Source organism: Prinia subflava, chromosome 12 (assembly GCF_021018805.1).
Source record: "Prinia subflava isolate CZ2003 ecotype Zambia chromosome 12, Cam_Psub_1.2, whole genome shotgun sequence".
NCBI lineage: Eukaryota > Metazoa > Chordata > Aves > Passeriformes > Cisticolidae > Prinia > Prinia subflava.
The window spans coordinates 9,597,396-9,615,135 of record NC_086258.1 but is presented as its reverse complement, the minus strand read 5'-3'; the positions used below and the strand labels follow the sequence as shown (position 1 = coordinate 9,615,135).

The following is a 17,740-nucleotide window of genomic DNA, read 5'->3' as shown; positions in this document are numbered from 1 at the left end:
TTTTTAAAAGCAGAGATAGCTGAGATCCTGGGAAAACACATTTAAACGCTGAGTGTGTGTTTCCCTCTGCGTGTGGGGCATTCCCCACCCTCCTCTCGGGATGCCCGGTGCAGTGGCTGGTGAGAACCGAGCTGTGCCCAGCTCCGGAGCTGCTTCCCCCCGCGAAGGCAGGGAAGGGGCTGCAGAGCAGCGAGGTGCAGAGTTTGAGGGGAGCCCGTTCTGGTCAGTGAGTGAGGTGCAGAGTTTGACGGGAGCCCGTTCTGGTCAGTGGGTGAGGTGCAGAGTTTGAGGGGAGCCCGTGCTGGTCAGTGAGTGAGGTGCAGAGTTTGAGGGGAGCCCGTTCTGGTCAGTGAGTGAGGTGCAGAGTTTGAGGGGAGCCCGTGCTGGTCAGTGAGTGAGGTGCACACTCAGGACCGCTGGTCATGGTCTTTGTCTCTCTTGGTAGCTGCTGTATGACAGAGCAGAGGGATGAACTGCTGGTTTTGGGGTGCTGCCCGGTTCTGTTTGGTGTGCTGCACCTCTGCCATCCGAGGCTCGTTCCCCGGTCAGGGCTGGCGCTCCTGGGCAGAGAGCGCTCCCAGCGAGGCTTTTCCTGCCGGGGAGCGGCTGCCCCGCAGGGGCCGCGTCCGCTCCGCCGCGGCGAGGGCTCTGTCCCTGGAAGGCGCTGACGCTCCCGTTCTCCCGCAGGTCATCCTCTTCCAGTACTGACTGCGCGGACTCTTCCTCACCTGCCCGTGGCCCTGGCAGCCCCGCTGCCCCTCAGCCGCTGACACAGCCCAGCCTCGGCAGCTCCCGCGGGAGAAGCTCAGACCCAGCACTCTCAGCTCTTCCCATTGACCAGCGCCTCACGCCCGCTCTGATTTCTCCAGCGACACTCTGTGTATGTGTGTGTTGAGTGCAGAGTTACATTTTACACTTGTTTCTTGTGGACTTGTAGAATGACCGTGAGTCTCTCCGAGGCAGTGCCAGACACAGTCAAAACTGGTGACTCTGCTGTGCTTGCAAGTCCTGCTCCCAGACCCTTGGGAATACGAACAACCCAGAACACGCTGAGTCTCGGGGGGGTCGATGATCACCCCTGAGCACAAAGGAAGGAGGAATTCACGTGGTTTGGCCTGATTCTCTCTTTGCACCAGTGAAGCAGTTCCTGGACACCCCTTCTTCTTGCCACTCGTGTTTGTGAAATCTGAAATTGGCTTTTTGGCTCAGCAACTCGATACATAGACAGACCTTCCTGAGCCAAACTCGCAGGTAGCTGAGACTCCACTGAGTGGAAAACACGATGCCAGCTGGAAATAGGCAGTTTTTCTTCCTCCTCAAAGTGCTTTAGAATCACATGTCCTTTGATCACTCAAAGGTAAGTAAATCTTAGTGTTTTTCCCCCCGTTTTATAGGAGGGGAAGCAGAGATGTCCTAACCTGAGAGGAACCACAAGGGTTGGTGGCAGAGCCAGGTTTAGCACCCTGAAGTTTTTGATTGCTGACTTGTTCTTAGAACACTGAATATCTCTCTCCTCTCACAGCCATCTGCCAAATCTTTTTTTTTTTTTTTAAGTTTTTTACTCTTGTTCTTTATTAACAAGCTACTTTATTTCCTTGGAGTCATATTGGATCACAAATGGGTGATTTCAGAATGTACCTACAGAAAACTCTCAGAAAATCCATACTCTGGGACTGGGAAATGCTCAATGGAAGGTGGCCATAAGGGTGTAGAAATGTTCTGCCCTGCTGTGGACTCAAGTTCAGTCAGTGGAAAGAGCTGGGTAGAAACTGGAGACCAGTTAAAAAGGTGAAAGGCACAGTAAGGCCAGCAGGAACCGTCGCTAGCCAAGTGGACAGCAAGGGGGTGGCATCTTCCTTTGGCTGGCAGCGTCACTCTGATCCCCTCTGCCCTCCCGCCCTCCCTGGCTGTCGGTCCTGCCAGGCCCTGGGATGAGGGTGCATCCCAGGAGAACGGCTGGGCTCACAGCAACAGCAAAGGAAATGCTCAGCAGTCTGGCCCCAAGTCAGGAAAAGGACTCCAAAATGATCCTTCATTGATGGGAATAACGAAAAGTAAACAAGTGACCTCTGCCAGCCCTTCTCAGTTTGCACGGAGCCAAGAGCAGGTCTGTAACCAAACCTCTCTCCACGCAAGCACACGGGTCTGTCCTGCTGTGAAGTGTCTGTGAGGCTGCTCTTCCGAGAATGTGAAAGCCTACCCTGAGCCACAGCCAGTGAGGGACGTGACTGAGCCGTGCCCAAGGAGCAGGAGATGGGAATCCACCCGTTACATAACTTGTTTTTACTTGGAGCTGTAGACACACGTGTTTTCCTCTCTGGGAGATCCTGGATCAATCCGTGGCATGGGCTGGGTGGACACCCACCCCACTGCCGTGGCCAGCCCGTGCTGCAGGCGTGGGGAGCCTTCTCCTGCCCGTGTCCCTGAGCTCCACGTGACACCAGCAGCCAGCCCAGCCACGAGGAACGCCCCGGGAGCGGCGTGGGGAGATGGGGATGTCTGCTGAAGTGGCCATCGAGATCTCTTGGCTTGAGAAGGAACTGAGCACAAGCACGCACTGATATTGGCTGGAACAAATCCATGCACGCACACTCTGCTGTGTGTGTACGTGTGTAAAGACAGTGATGGTACTACCTCGGACAGCTGGGCCAGTATCTGTCAAATTGCAGCCAGCAGCTCTGTTCCCAATCCAAAATAACATTTGAAAGGAGAGAGGGGGATTGAGTCCACAAAGTCTCATTGTCAGCTCCTGGTGTGTGAGTGACCCTTTCCAGAGTGTGAGCAGTGCCAAGGCGCTCCCGCACTGACCTGACTGGAACCACCTCTGCGGGGTGTCCCCTTGGGGAGGGGACAGTCACCAGCTGCTCCAGTGGCACCAGTGCAGTCCTTTTTGTCCTTGTCTGTAGCAATGAGGGCAGGGTGAGTGTCCCCCTGGCTGTTGGTGAGGTTTGTCATCCCAGGCTGAGGCTGTTGCTGTGTCCATGTGCCAGCCTTGAGATGCTCGTGGGGGCCGGGGGTCACTGGGGCCTGACTTGTTCTCCGTTTGTGCTTGCACCTCCTAATGACCATTAGTGCACATCGTTAGTTGTGGAATTAGTGCCATTAAGGAATGGGTAGTTATTCCATTTGACGCTGAAGGAGAGACTTCAGGCTGTAACTTGCCCTGACATCCCACAGTCTCTGAGGTTGCCACAACTGTTCTGTTGAGGGAGAAAAGGGTTTGGTGTGTTTCTCCCTTTTGTCTTGGCAATGCAATGAAAAAGAAACTATGAAATATGTGTCTGCTAAATACCATCTTGATCAGAAAAATCCCACTTGTGAAATGTCCTGGATATCCACGGCAGGGCCATAGTCCGAGGCAGGGCCCGAGGGAATGTAGGTGTTCCTCTCCAGGGACGTGGGCTCACCACAGACTGTGCTCGGGGCACTTCCCCCCATAAGTAGCCAGGAGCAGCTTTGCTAATTCAGAAATCAGGCTCTGTTTATATTAAGCCCAAATTGTTTGCAAAAACTGGAAGCAATTCAGCTTGTGCAGTTTTAGAGCTAATTATGTGTATGGAAAATACTCAACTGTACCAAGAATGTAAGAAATCTTCTAATTTATTCAATACATTGTTTCACAACATATTTCACACTGACTGTTGCCACTGAACCAAACCTTATCTCAGGTCATTTGCATTCATCTCCTGTCTGTGGATTAAAAAAAAAAATAAAATTGAAGTCATTCTGATTTTCTTAGTTTATTCAGTAATTGCCAGATGGGTTCTGGTGCAGCAATGCAGACTCCACGCACTAAACTTTTCCAGTTGCTATTTACAACCCCTTTTGCAGACAGAATCCACTGAAGACAGCCAGCGAAGGGCTCTTCACTCCAGCTGAACAAGGTGACTGGCAGAGCTCGGCTCTGGAGGTGGGATGGTTTCAGGTTTTATCACCAGGGATTTTTTCTGGCTCATGCTGGTTAACCCAATGCCCTAAAGGTGCTTACAGAACTCACTCGTTGGGACAGGGAGTGGGAACCAATCCTGCACTACTATCAGTGATTTATCTGTAGGATGCCAACTAAACACCAGTTTTATTTCATCTGCCAATCATTTTGTTGTAGCATGTTGCAATTCTGCATGTCTTGGCTACAATGGTTAAATTTTTTTTTCTCTGAATGAGTGGACAGTCAAGACTAATATTTATTTTAAAAAAGTAAAACAAAATTGTAAGCACTTTTTGTAAAACCAATGTCTGTTTTGTTACATACTTTTAATGTTGTGCTTTGTAAATGTCTTATTTGTGTAATAAATAAAGTTAATGCAAGTAGAAGTGCTGGCACTTACATCCAGAAAATGATGTAATTCCATTTTATTTTATTTTTAAATACTTTCTGGCTTACTAATCAAGCAGCAACCCACCCAGTTTTCCTCTTTTATTATTTTGTTAAACTCTGGCTTCAGGAGAGTTCAACAAACGTTCGTAGTAAATGGATATAATTTCCTAGTTAGCAAACCAGTCATTAAAGAATACCTCTGGTGTACATTATTACAATGATCAATCAATATCAAAGTACTGAGCAAAAAGAGAGGAAAGGAATTCACCAGGACAGCTAACTAAAATCTGGGAAAATAATGTTGATTAAGATGGATTTGAATGACTTCAACACCGAATCTGAGGCACTCTTTTTAACAAATTGTTTTCAGGCTTAATAATGTTTATACATACTACACTGCACACCTCTCAGGAATATTATTGTGAGTACAGTCGGCTTTTTTGCCGTGGCTTTTGCTCAGCATGACTGATTAAATGATTATTTCCATTTTTCTTTGAGCTGACAAAGATGACAGAAAGATTATATTCCTGTCGAGGGAAAGGGTGAGACAAATCCACGAGGACAAATTGCATTTATTGTGAATCAGATTGCTTGCTTTGCTGGAATATTGTCTAGGCAGAAGTGTTTTATGGTTTCGGTTTGTGCTCAGTTGTGATGTCCCAGGCTTTCCGGCAGGTCCGAAGGATCCACTCGTGCTCATCATCGTCTGAAAGGGAGAGAGAAATGTTAAATATCCCTGGTCAGATCTGCTCTTTGCATCCCTGGGGTCCAGCTCAAACATGCCATTTTTCCTTTGAAAAATAAATCCATTTTTTAGCTGTTGGCATCCCTTAGAACACTTTTATTTTTGTTGTTTGTTTAAAAGATCGTGTGCTGTTGTGTGGGAATTTGTCAAGGCAGGAGGTGATGGGTCTGTGGCAAAGATTTGTTATTCATCTGCTTGATAATCTTAGCTTGGGTGAACCACAAGATTTACATGTATAGATTTATATTTTTCCTTTTTGGGCAAAATATCCAGGAGAAATGTTGAAACTATCAGAAACTAAGACAGGCATTTTTTAAATACTCTGCCTGTGCTGCTTGTCGATCTATAAAAAGTGAAGGTAAAGAAAAATTCACAGTAAAATGCCTGGTTCTTGTCTTGGTGCTTTTCTTTCCATGCTGTTTTGGAGATGTGTGTTGTGGCAGGTATTGATAAGCTGATGTAGTGGCTGAGAGATATTTTAGACCAACTCCTGTGTCCCTTGTTAGTATTCATGTCTGTCGTATTTATTCTGAGAGCATAATGACAGTGTGGAGAGAAAATAAAAGCAAAGACAATGTAGGAAAAAACAACTGACCAGCAAAGTTTGAACAGCAATTTTCTGCATGATTTACAAAAAAATAGCTTGGTGAATGTTAAGTTGTGGCTTCTTAATTTCAGGGATTTAAATAGTCTTGTCTCCAAAAATTGTTCTGCAGCCTTTTCCTTTGTGTTTGTGTAGGAGAAAAGAGATCTGTCTAGTAGTAAACCAGAGAAATCAAACTTCAAAAAGCCTAGGGGAAAAAAATCAAAGTATTACTTACAACAATACCTGTATTTATTTTTATATAAATGAAATATATTCGAGCTGCTTCTTGTGTTTACCACTGTCTTAACAAATTCATATTAACTGCTTGTGACGTGTAAAAATCTAAATTTTGAGGGTTTGTGGCAGCCCTTGTTACGTAAAAAACCAGAGATTGGGAGGAGAGGAAGGTCTTGGGAATGAAGTGTTAAGCTAAGAAGTTCCCAGAGGGGTGTGTGACAAATTCTGCTGCACAAGTCCTCAAGCTTGGGGGTTAATCCAATTGACTGTGGTGGTTTGTGGATCAATCTTTGTTTTTTCTTTTTTTACCCTTTTTTTTTTTCATGCTGCCCTCCCTTTTCTCTCATTGGAGTCGGGTGCACACCCGTGAGGTGCTGCTCACACCCAGCTCTGCTGGCATCCTGGGGAGGGCAGGAAAGGGGCCAAGTTTCTTGCTGTAATGACTGCAAAATAGTCATAATTCAGATAAAATAGCTAAGTTCAGCCCTTTCTGTGTTTCACCAATCTTTTTTATTCCTTAGAGATCCACAGATCCATAACAAAATACCCTGTTAACGGCACATTTCTAACCTGGGTGTAAAGGAGAAAATAGATGCTGGAAAAATATGCTAAAAGGGAAATTAAAAACATGAGCACAGAATCTTGCTTAAAGACCATGCAATCCTCACAGGCAGATTCCACCGAGGGCTGCAACAGGAATGCAAATGTGGTCCCTAAGCTTTCTCAAAAACAACATCCAAGCCATAATCAATGTGCTGGCTTTTGTTCTGTGCTCTAGGTGTTGTGATCACGTGAGCCTCGCCTGGGACTGATATTGTCCAGTCTGTGGCTCTGTGGTTTTAGCTGGAATTGCCTCAGCTAAAAAAAAAAAAAAAAATACTTTATCTGAGCTTGTAATCGTTGCATGAAAAGGAAACTTTTGTCTGTTTCTGCCATGGTGAAGGAATAAGGAAACTTATTAATTAATTAAACTAATTAAGAGATGCTGTGAATCACCATGGCTGGCTGGGAGCTGGGCACACCTGGCTCACCTGAGTGCCAGAAATAACCAGGCCGAGTCTGTCTGAGCCTTTGGCAGTGCTCACTCCTCAGCTGAGCATCAAGGGTATAAGCACAAAGAAAGGAGATGCTAACTTGGCTTCACAGGTTTCCCACATGCTCTTGGTTTGCCCAGATTGTCTCATTCTGCACTCTGGGATTTCCTGGTGTCCCAGGAAAGCACCCAGGACAAGTCACCCCAGGGATCTCAGCCCTGCCAGAATGATTCCAAAATGTCTTGGTTTGTGCAGTGATCTGAGCCCATGCAAATTAAATATGTGTTCATAGGCCTTGCTTAACCTGCATGTGATTTAACCAGATGTAAAAACCGAATGAGCAGTGCAAATTTCAACTTTGTTGAAAAAACAGATGTAGTGACTCAACACGAGGTAAATCCCTGGAGCTGCCACCCAGCCCAGTGTGATGCACAACTGGTCCTTGGGTAGGCAAGGGGAAATGAAGAATTGATCCAGGATAGGAGGAGGAAACACAGAATGGCTCCAGGGCTGGCTATGGGAGAGGAGGCAGTTAAATATTAGAATGTAAAGAGTTAAGCTATGGTAAAACATACTTTTGCTACACTAAAGAAGACTGGTTGATAATTACTGTAGTTTTAGGGCTATTTGAATCAGTGCAGCTGCAACCTCTTCAGTAGTAACCCCTGAAACAAGACAAACTGGGTTTATTGTACTGAACAAGTCTTAAAGCTCCTCCCTGATTGTTAGTAATTGGCAGCAATGGACTTAACAGCCTCTTGACTACCCTTTTTACACTCTACCTGACTGTGCAGCTAACAATTTAAATCACAGATGCCGATCCTTCTTTGTGGCAGCTGCTTGTTAACTACACGTTCCTCTTTTTCTGCCACTGGCTGCTTCCATAACCCTGCAACACCAGGGTTAGATTGGAGAATCACATTTCATCAATATTTAAAATGGAATTAAACCTTGAGGTTTGATTAATGCTACCAGATAGTGAGTTGTAATTACTATTTTGCAAATTGCAATTGTTTGAATATGTTAATATGATTGTCTAAGCACATCTTCACCTTCAGAAGTAATTTTCCTTTTAAAAAAGATTTGAAAAAAAATACAAACTCTTTAATCAGTGCTAAATTATCACCCTGTGCACAATTAGGTAGAATGGGGTTCTTCGTGTGGTGTGCTGAATTTTGTGTCAGCATATTTATCTCTAAAAGTTTATCCATTTTTTTAGATTTTCCTCAGTAGAATAAACAGTGATGGAATAGACTTTGCTGAAAGAGGACTAACCACGCTGGTGTTGGAAGGTAAAGGAAAAAAGCTTTGTCTGGGCATTTCACTGCAGTCTGGTGTATCCCTGTGCAATTAGTAAATGGCACCCAGTGATTTCTTCCAAAGTCAGTGAAATATTAACATTATTATCATGATATATTATTGGGATCTTGAAACTGAAACAGCAAAAGATTGTAATGGATGAGCTCTTGAATGATTTCCTTGTGTCTCAATCAGAAATGAGATCAGTTTCTAGCACCCACTAAATATAACTTGAGTATTGTGGGTGAGATCCTCAGCCAGCCCAGACTGGGACAGCTCTCTGCTATTTTTGTGATTAATTCAGGCTGTTTTCATTGAGCAGGCAGAGGCCCACGGAGCCAACCCTGGCAGCCACCTGGTCCCCAGAAACAGCATCTGCCCACAGCAGATGATTTAGCAGGGGTGAAGTCCTGCTGATCCCCTGTGGGACACTGTCCACACAGCCACAGCTCAGTCTGGGGACTCAGTTCAGGTAAATAAGGTTCAGTTAAAGCTGTTGGCTGCAATGTGTTCCCATAATTAGCCCATTTCAAAATTGGTTCTTCTCACCAAATATCGCCTGGCAAGTTTCTGCCTTCTTTTGGGGGGCTTTAGGGGAAGTTCCAAATGTCAGCAAAGTCCAAACAGGTGTCACAACCACTGGGAGGAGTATTCCACAGCGAGTTCAAACTGCAGCCCACTTAAATCAGTGGATTTCTGCTCTCTGCAAAATGAAACCACTTGCCTCCTTTCCAATGGCTAAAAGTAGTGGCAGAAGAGATTTCCCCAAATACCACACTCCAGATTTATCTCTCATCTGGGATTAGAAACATCTGAAAATTCAGGGTGGCCTTGCTTCAGGGTGCTTCCAAGGGATGACATGAAAACACACTGTAATTTAGGTGCGTTTAATCTTGCTATATTAAATGCATATTGCAAAGTTTAGAATTATTTGCTTCTAACTATCGTGTTTCTGTGTTGCTTATGGAAACCCCAGCTGTGAGAGGCTTCTGAGGACTCTGCATGCTGAGGTGCCTGCCATGGCACAGGGCTGACACTGACAGCACTGGCAGAATTGTCACGGAGGCTCCTCTTAACTATTGCATTCCCAGGAAACCACCTAGAAGTTTGCTGAAATTAGAAAACCCAGTGGGTTGAACAGGGAAAAAAAACCCTAAACTGTTCACCTTAAAAACCTTGCCTGACTGTGTTAGGTCTTTGTAGCTGTGTGTGTTCCAGAGGCTGTGTCTGCACTGGAGGCTTGAAATTCAGGTCCATGGCTCTCTGCCCTGCCCAGGGGCAGGTTGGGGCCTGATGTGAGTGGGTGTCCCCCCTTTGTGTCCCTGGGATGTGTCACCACGAGGACAGGGAGCACTCGGAGCCCTGCCCAGGGCTCTCCATGCCCAGGGTTTGGAAGGGTGTGTGTTTCCAACACGCCATCCTCGAGCAGCAGCTGAGCTTCCTCCCCGCTTGCAGAGGGCCAGGCACACGAAGCCCATTGTAAACAACAATATCACTGAATTCTTTCACATCCCTGGCTCCTCCCAGCACCCGCAGCGCAGTTTATCACGTTCTTCCACTGCACAATCACAATGACAAGTGATAGCATCTCAGCCGTGGGCTCTGCCTGGCACACCCCTTCCATTTCCACTGCCCCCTCCGGGTCCCTACCACCCCTTTCCTTACTGCACCTGACCCCACCAACATCAAGGCTGGCAAGAAAATGGAAAATATGTTTTCAATTAACCTTTGCTTCCACCCACAAATTCTCACCCTTCCATTCTCTTTTAATTACTGTCATTCCAAAATGGCCCCCAAATGAACTTTCCATCTCTTGTAGAAGTTGTTTTCACATGAGCTGTATATTGGATGTAAGTGCCTATAAGACTTGTGTGTAACCTATTTAATGGATTCACAATGGGATGGTTAGCACCCAAACAAAGGTGTTATTCTTGGCATGCTCCTCTTTGGAACTGAAACTTCCACAGTTTTCAAAAAGATAAGGCCAGGAAACCAGAAGGAACAATATATCTGCAAAAGCTATAGCTACTGAAATTATCGTAGTAACTTACATCATGATGCAAATGTTAATATTATCACTGCTGGCTATAGTCTGGAATATAAATTATGTTGGTTCGTAATCTATTTTGCTGAATGAAGGATGTTTCAGATTAAAACATGTAAGCTAAATTTAATCTAAAAATGTTCTTGGCTGCTCAGATGAGAAGTCTCCAAGTCTCTCTGTCTGTCACCTGAGCAGACTTTGACACTGTGAAAGACATATGTATGAATTCTGCAATGCCATCCAAACTGTGCTTGATCTTCACACATTTCTATATAGACAAGATACAAAAAGAGCATATGATGGGTAGGAAAATTGGTCCAACATTTTAAAAAGTGTTTAGGGTAGAGTAAGAAAAAAAAAGGGTAAATCCCACTGTGATCCTTGCCAGGGTTCTGCCTCTCCTCCTGCTGAGATTTGGCTCCTCAATTAATTTATTTGTTAAGCATTTGGGATTATTTAGACCCAGAGCTCTGACACTGGGACAAAAGCTATCTAATTGAAAACCAGGAAGAGGTAGGTAAGGGACACTTTGGAGATCCAGGTCAAACAGTTACAATCTCTGACCTGCTTCTGGATGTAATATTTTTCAAAGCTTTTGACTACCACAGAGTCTGAAAAGCAAGTACCAGAAAACTGAATTTGTATGAATGTGGCTAAAAACCTATGTCCTGGAACTAAATGCAAGGGAAAAAAGCATGTGGGAGATGGAGGAGACAAGACCAGAGGGTGAATTTTTAGGTAGCTCTACAGAGCCATGTGGGCAAAGAGAAGAAGCTGAACGCCATGGCAAAGAGAGAAAACATTTTTTGTAGTACTATTTTGGAGGAATATGAATCAAGGAGGCCAGAAAGAGGAATTAGCAGTAAAAAGGACAAGCACCCCAGCTGCTGCAAGAAAAGCAAAGGGCTACTCGCACTCGTGTGCTCTACTTGTGTAAACGGAGAGCAGTATTGGCTCTCTGCTTTACAACCCTGCTTTCAGAAATAAGTTTGTCAGCCAAAGTAAAGAGAAAAAGATCAATGGATTGCAATAAACGGCATTTAACATAAAAATGAGTAAAATTTACAATCCAGTTAACTTGTTAAATGTTACAAAATCAGCAAACAATAGACACAATTTGTTTTGTTCAGAGCCCAGAGGTAGAGACCAAATCCTCTAAATTAATTTCTGCAAAAGCTGGGGTTTTTTTCCAAACAGGTCTGGATCCTATTCGTTGTAGAATATACTGATTACCAACTATTTTTAAGAGCTTTACACAAACATTATTTCTTTTGTTGTGTGAAATGCAGAATCAGCCATCTGGCAAATGCCCCAGAGCTAAAATCTTTTACATGACATATAATTCAAAATGATTAAATATACAACAGAAAATAGCTATAGCATTGCACTTAAAATAGCATGAACTTTTACTGCCGATCAAAACTGATTTCTTTAGCCTAACAAGTATCCAAAGAACAATTATTTGAAGAGCTTTTAAGAGTTTCAATATGTAGGAACTAAACCTCATCTAAATTCAGTATCTTAAGTCAAATAAAAAAGAAACAAATGTACAAAAGATTGAATGGTCCTGCCTTATAAGTAGACATTTAAATCTATGGGAAGCTAAATTCATTCGAACAAAAATGCTGTATTCCCTCTGTGTGTGTATTGCTGGGGCTTTCCTCTCCTTGCTCAGGGCATCTGCCAAAACAACTCCACATTCTTAGGCAATGACTAGGGGACTAGGCTGGAATCAGGCTGTTCATCCACTCCCTCCATCATCAGAACGGGCAATTTCAAAGAAGAACAGGGAATAAAGCTCCGTGCACGATCCCTCAGTGCAGTCAATCTTTTTGCCTGCACCACAGTCGACTCAAAGTTAAATTTGCTGTCTTTTTTCCAGAAATACTCCAGGCCTGAAAAATTGCCAGGTCCTCATCCCACACCCAATTCTCCAGTAGTTTCTGAGAAAGAGCACGCAAACATCTGCATGTATTTGGGGTGCATGAGGGTAGGTATAGAAATATTACCCTGAGCGATTATTGAGTGGTTATGGCTGTTTCTCAACTGCATTTTTCAGACAAGTCAAAGTCTACATTTCCCAAAAAGCACTTGGTGCAAGTCAGATCTGAGTTGTGAGGAAAAATAAAAGTCCAAATGTAGGAGATTTCCCCCATGGATTTGTGTACTTGGATAAACCTGAAATGGTGGAACGCATCGTTGCTGACTGCCCAAAATGTTTGTGCTTCTTTCAGACCAAGCATGAGAGCCTCCATCCCAAGGCAGCAACGTGAGGAAACTGTAACTCTGTGATTTTTAAGGCTTAGAATTAAAATGGCTTTGCCCCCTTGCCTGGGGAGTCAGGCCAGCCTCACAACCGAGGAACCTCAGATGTTCTAACCCCAGACTTCTCTAAACTATACGAAAATAATGTTCTTGAATCTTGACCTTTTCAGCTCATAATGATTCCTGAAGCAGCAGGATTTTTCCTGCTGCTTTTCACAAGACTTTCAGGCTTGTGGAAATGCTGATTGCTGGCTGGCTTGGGACTGCAGCAACACCAAACCTCCTCTTAATAAGACACTTGTCCTGGTCTTCTGGGCCTAATCCTGCTCTTAATTCAGTTCCCTGACTGAGCTACGAGTGAAAAGGCAGATTTTGTGTCTTTCTGCTCTTGATTTATAGGAAGAGGTACAAATATATTTCAGGTTATATTCACTGCACTACAGGAAGGTCTCATACTAATTAAACCTGAAGAAAAAAAAATGAAAATAGTAGAACAAATATTCTCATATTAGAATGAGGAAAAGCATGTTTTATATTATTGAACCCATCCCTGTGAAAACCACAGGAGAAACAAGGCAATTTTCATCAGAAATATCTTTGCTTTTCATCCAGACAGGTGACCCAGGCAATCTCCTGAGATCTTTTCCATCTCAGTATAAAATTTTCCTGGGTTTGATGGTATTTTCTATTTGAAAGTTATGGGGTGTTCTGATAGTCAGAGAGCCTCAAACCTGACAGTCCCAGCTCTTCTTATACTTCCCTGCTTTGCATTAAAAATAACATATTGTAGTTTCTAGTTTTCACTGAAAAACTGGGAAATCTTCCGATCTTTCTATTGACCAAACTCTTTTACAAAGGTGCCAGGAGTCCTATTTCTGGGGGAAAAAAAAAAAAGAGGAATACTCCTGGTGAAACAGGAGCCTGGTCCCGGTATCTATTAAAAATAAACAACGTATCCTTTTACAAATGAACCTTCCCATTCTTATTTATGTGCTCAATTTTGCGTACTTCGCAATACTGGAAAAAAGAGAAGCTTGAGGAACACATGGAGAACCAAGAGAAATTTGAGCATCCCCGAGGAAACAGAGGTTTAGGGACGGAGTAATAACCACAAGGCTGTAATGAGGGTTTGGAAAACTTTGCTAGATAAAAACGTATAACAAAGCTGTTGCTGTCATTTCGCTCCCCGGGCCTGATTACGTTTGCACGATGGGCCTGTGCTCTAGCAGCGATGGCTCTCGCAGTAAATGAGGCTCAGACCTCCGAGCTAGCGAGTGCAGGGCTGCCTCAGGAGCCTCCCTGCTGCTCCACATCCTCTCATCTCCATGAAGAAGAGCTGGGAGCAAACCCAGGAGCTTCAAATGGCGGCTGCTCTGCTCTGGAGCTGGACCTGGATGTGCCAAGGCTCAGGGATCCCTCGCTGTCTCCCACAAACAGCCCAGAAACAATTAGGAGTTGCTTCATAATAGGGCCGGGGTGAAAGGTGAGGGCTGGAGCATTCTGCAGCCCGCTGCCAGGGCTGAGGAAGATAGTGTCATTTTGGTAAACCTGTCAAGCTGTTGTAAGAACTTCCTGAATGCTTCCTACCATCTGCTTTTGATGCTTTCAAGACTTGGCTGGGAGCCTGGAGGTTTTCCTGCTCTTTCCTGCCCAACCTATAATGGAGTAATTCTGGATCTGTTCCCTGTCATCTCAGCCTCTTCCTCAGTTTCTTCTGCTTACAGCTGGGGTTTTTTTTTAATTTTTTTTTTTCTCTTTACTTCAGTGGCCTTGTGCCCTGAATCATCTCTCCTGGGGCGGCGAGAGTTCCTCTGATGTTGAACAAGTGCCGGGTTTTTCAATTGTGTTCATGCTCTTGAGAGGAAGGGTCTGGCCTACACGACACATTCCTTCTTCACACTCACATCAACAACTTCACCTTTGTGTGCAGGCCCTGCCTGGGAGGGCCACACAAAGCCCATCTCCACGGCACTGTCAGGCCGCACGCTGCGCCGCGCCAATATTGATTGATATAATTTGTAGGGTTTGAGATAAATGTCATAAAGGACAATGAGTTCAAAGAACAGATTAAAAAACAATAAATTGAATTCCAAGGCGTTCCCTCCTGTACTAATCTGTGTAGGTTCCTGTGTTTTTGGAAAGCATGTTGCTTATCTTCCTCATCAGTAGGCCCACTGCATTCCAGTATTTTGGATCAATGCCATTTGTAATAATCTAGATCAGTTTTTATTCAGCGTTTATAAAACAGGCCGTGTATCACAGGGTATATTTTATAGCAGATGGTATCTCCAATTCATTTAACCCCCCCCCACTTCCCTCCTCCAATATCGCAGTGCACACTCACAAAAGCTCTTGAAAGTAGAGCAGAGCAGAATTTTTTTACAACAAATAGTAAATTTGCTGAAAAATGGAGTTTCCAAGCAACAAAACTGTTAAACTGTAGCACACTGAAAATTAAATGTTATGTTTCCCAGGGCAAAAAAAAAAAGAGGTTTTGCAATTTGGACATCAGGGGAAAAAAAAAAAAAAAAAAAAAAAAAAAAAAAAAAAAAGCAGGGTGGGTGGTTGCTTTCAGAAATCAGTTTCATTTTAAAACCCTCTGCACTGAAAAAGTGATAAACACAAAGACTAAACAGCCAGAACAAAAAGTAGGGGTTTTCTTCAGGTCAGATTACATTTTTTTAGTTACCCCAGTGTCAACGGTTTGGGGATCTTTTGTGGCTTTTAATTTGAAAGGCTTCTCTTCTGGCTTGGTAAGAACTAACTTTCCCCAAGGTTTATTAATTTGGGGACATTTGCTAGACTCTACTCCAAACACAGGTCTCCAAAGTGAAGGTTTCCTGCTCAGGAAGGTAAGACCCAGACTCATTTTAATAAACGGGGCTATTCCAACGTGTAGAGATAAGCACACGCTCAGGCACTTTGCTGGTTCACAACATTTTCAGCTTTCAGGATCACTGATGTGCCCCTCACAACCACTCCCTTGCTTGAGATCATACCAGGAGAGACTGGAGATTTTTCTGAGATTAACATACTAAGCGGTAATAAAATATATTTGTTCATATGTGCTTGGGAATACTTCATTGTAATTTTGCAAAATATGATTTGTACAGCTCTGGGGATACATAAATCACTGATAAAATAAATAAGTTAAAGATATTTTAGCTCAGTGATGATAGAACCAAGTCATGGAGTTGTTCATATTTTGGCTTTAATCAGGCAACCTAGAAGGTATTAGAAATAAACTCTTCTTAATTTACCTTGCAGAAGAAGTTAAATCATACCTGCATTTCTCAGAAACTTGTGTTTGTAGTCAACAACTATTCTGGTTTGGGGGTTATAGAATCCATCACCACAGTCATAACAACCTTCGGGGATTATTTTGGGAGGATCCTGATTTGTAAGCTGAGGAATGCCTGAAGGGGAAAAAGAAGATTTGATTTTTAAAAAATTTATGTCTTTGATTAAGACAACTAACATACATCTCAATGGTGTTTGCTATAAAAATAACACAGTTAACTCACAATAAATTTTATAAAACATTTCATCAATTTTGCAGATGGGAAAAATGAAAACAGAAAAATGCACACAGGAAGATTGTGTGATAAAAAGCAATCACTTTGATTTCCTCATTCACAGTCCTGTGATTCAGCCCACCAAGTTAACATTACAAGTCCAACCCTAAACCCCAAAATGGGGCCAGGAGAGACTCGCTGGCTTCACAGAACTCCATGTCATCACTAAAATATTCTATGTATTGTGTGTATCATGTTACAGATTTCACTCTTTTTTTTTTTTTTTCTTATAAACCCACCTTTGACTACAATAAATACTAACATGATAAAAGTCTTTAGCAAAAGCATAGACTGAACACAAATGTCTACTAAAAAGCTACGTGGGGCAGATGCTTGAAACTTCATTTCATGTCTTGGATGCAAACTAATTGCTTTTGCTCAACTTCTCTGTATCAAAAGCAGCCTGCTGATGCAGTGGGGGTGAAAGGTAGAAAAGGGTTAATTAGGAAGTCAAAAGCTGCAGATAATGAAGCCCTGTGCTGCGGGTCATGGCTCCAGGAGACCGCTGTGGATGCCGGGCTGCATCCCCGGCTGTGCTGCTGGAAGGTGCTGTCCACATTCTTCTGGCAGCATCAGGGGGTTGTATGAAATTAGCCAGAGCATTTCTGCTCCTTGTTACTCATGTAGATGAATTAATCTTTCTTAAGCAAAGTTGTTAGTTTAATTCCTTCCAGACTCTCAGGATCGCAAACGCAATTTAGTACCTGGTGGTTTAAAACCAGAACAGATTTCTGTATAAAATCTTCTGTCGTAGCCATCGCAGTAACGCCATTTTTCCTCGTCGTATTCGAGACCATCTGCAAAAGCGAATTTCGCCTGCAAAACGCGTTTGAGTGCAGAGTTAATAAAGATGATGGATGGACGGAACGGCAGGGCCAGGCTGCACCGGCAGGGCCAGCGCGGCTCCGCTCGGCTTTTGCCGGGAACCCCGCCTGCGGTGCCCGGCAGCCACCCCGAGGGGTCAAACACCGGCTTGGCTCGGAAACCCACGGATTTCACCTCCAAGCCTCGCTGGCGGCGGGGTCTTTGCCAGCGGAGGGGTGAAGCCCCCCGGCCGTACCTGCGTGGCCACCCCGCGGTCCCACAGCGCCCGGTAGCTGCAGCCCGTGGGGAGCCGCAGCTCGCCCTTGCCGTGGAACATCCCGTCCCACAGCGAGCCCCGGTACTCGGCGCCCGTCGGCAGCGTGTAGTAGCCGTATCCTTCCATCCTGGAGGAGATGGCGGCCGTGGATGGCGGCAACCCCGCGGCCCCGGCGCCCTCCGGTCCCACCAGCCCCCCGCGACCTCCCCTTGTCCCCATGGCCCACCTGCCACACGCACCGCCCGCCGCTCCCCTGCCCTCCCGGTACCCCTCTGCCCGCCCCAGTCCCCTGTGTCCCCTGCGAACCCCGCTGTGCCCTCCGCGTCCCCGTGCTCCCTCCCGCCTCTTCCCGGACCCCCCGCTTCCAGCTACGCCCAGCACCCCCCGTGCCCCTTCCCGGTCCCCTGGTGTCCCCCGTTGTCCCCCGCTGTCCCCCGGCCCCACCTGCCGCGCATGATGCCCCCCAGGTACCGCTCCCCCGCCAGCTCCATGGCGGCCCCGACGGCGCGTCCCGGTCACCGCGGCAACGGCGCCGCCGTGGCCCCGCCCCTACCGG

General features: G+C 45.0%; 2 protein-coding genes across 9 annotated transcripts in view; one reads left to right on the top strand and one right to left on the bottom strand.

Annotated features, from left to right (window-relative positions):
* Window positions 1-3,789, top strand: part of LHX6 (LIM homeobox 6) — a 16,905-nt gene extending 13,116 nt beyond the window's left edge. For all 8 annotated transcript variants that reach the window (XM_063410184.1, XM_063410178.1, XM_063410179.1 and 5 more), the window contains one exon: window positions 688-3,789. In XM_063410184.1, the coding sequence (XP_063266254.1) occupies window positions 688-708 (21 nt within the window). In that variant the 3' untranslated portion in view covers window positions 709-3,789. The remainder of the gene's footprint in view (window positions 1-687) is intronic.
* On the bottom strand, window positions 3,583-17,740 carry MORN5 (MORN repeat containing 5). Its single transcript, XM_063410185.1, has 5 exons — window positions 17,629-17,740; window positions 17,164-17,311; window positions 16,808-16,919; window positions 15,813-15,944; window positions 3,583-5,024 (listed from the first exon to the last, which is right to left on the bottom strand). Exons 1-5 carry the CDS (start codon window positions 17,673-17,675, stop codon window positions 4,945-4,947), a joined length of 519 nt encoding a protein of 172 aa, XP_063266255.1. The 5' UTR covers window positions 17,676-17,740; the 3' UTR covers window positions 3,583-4,944.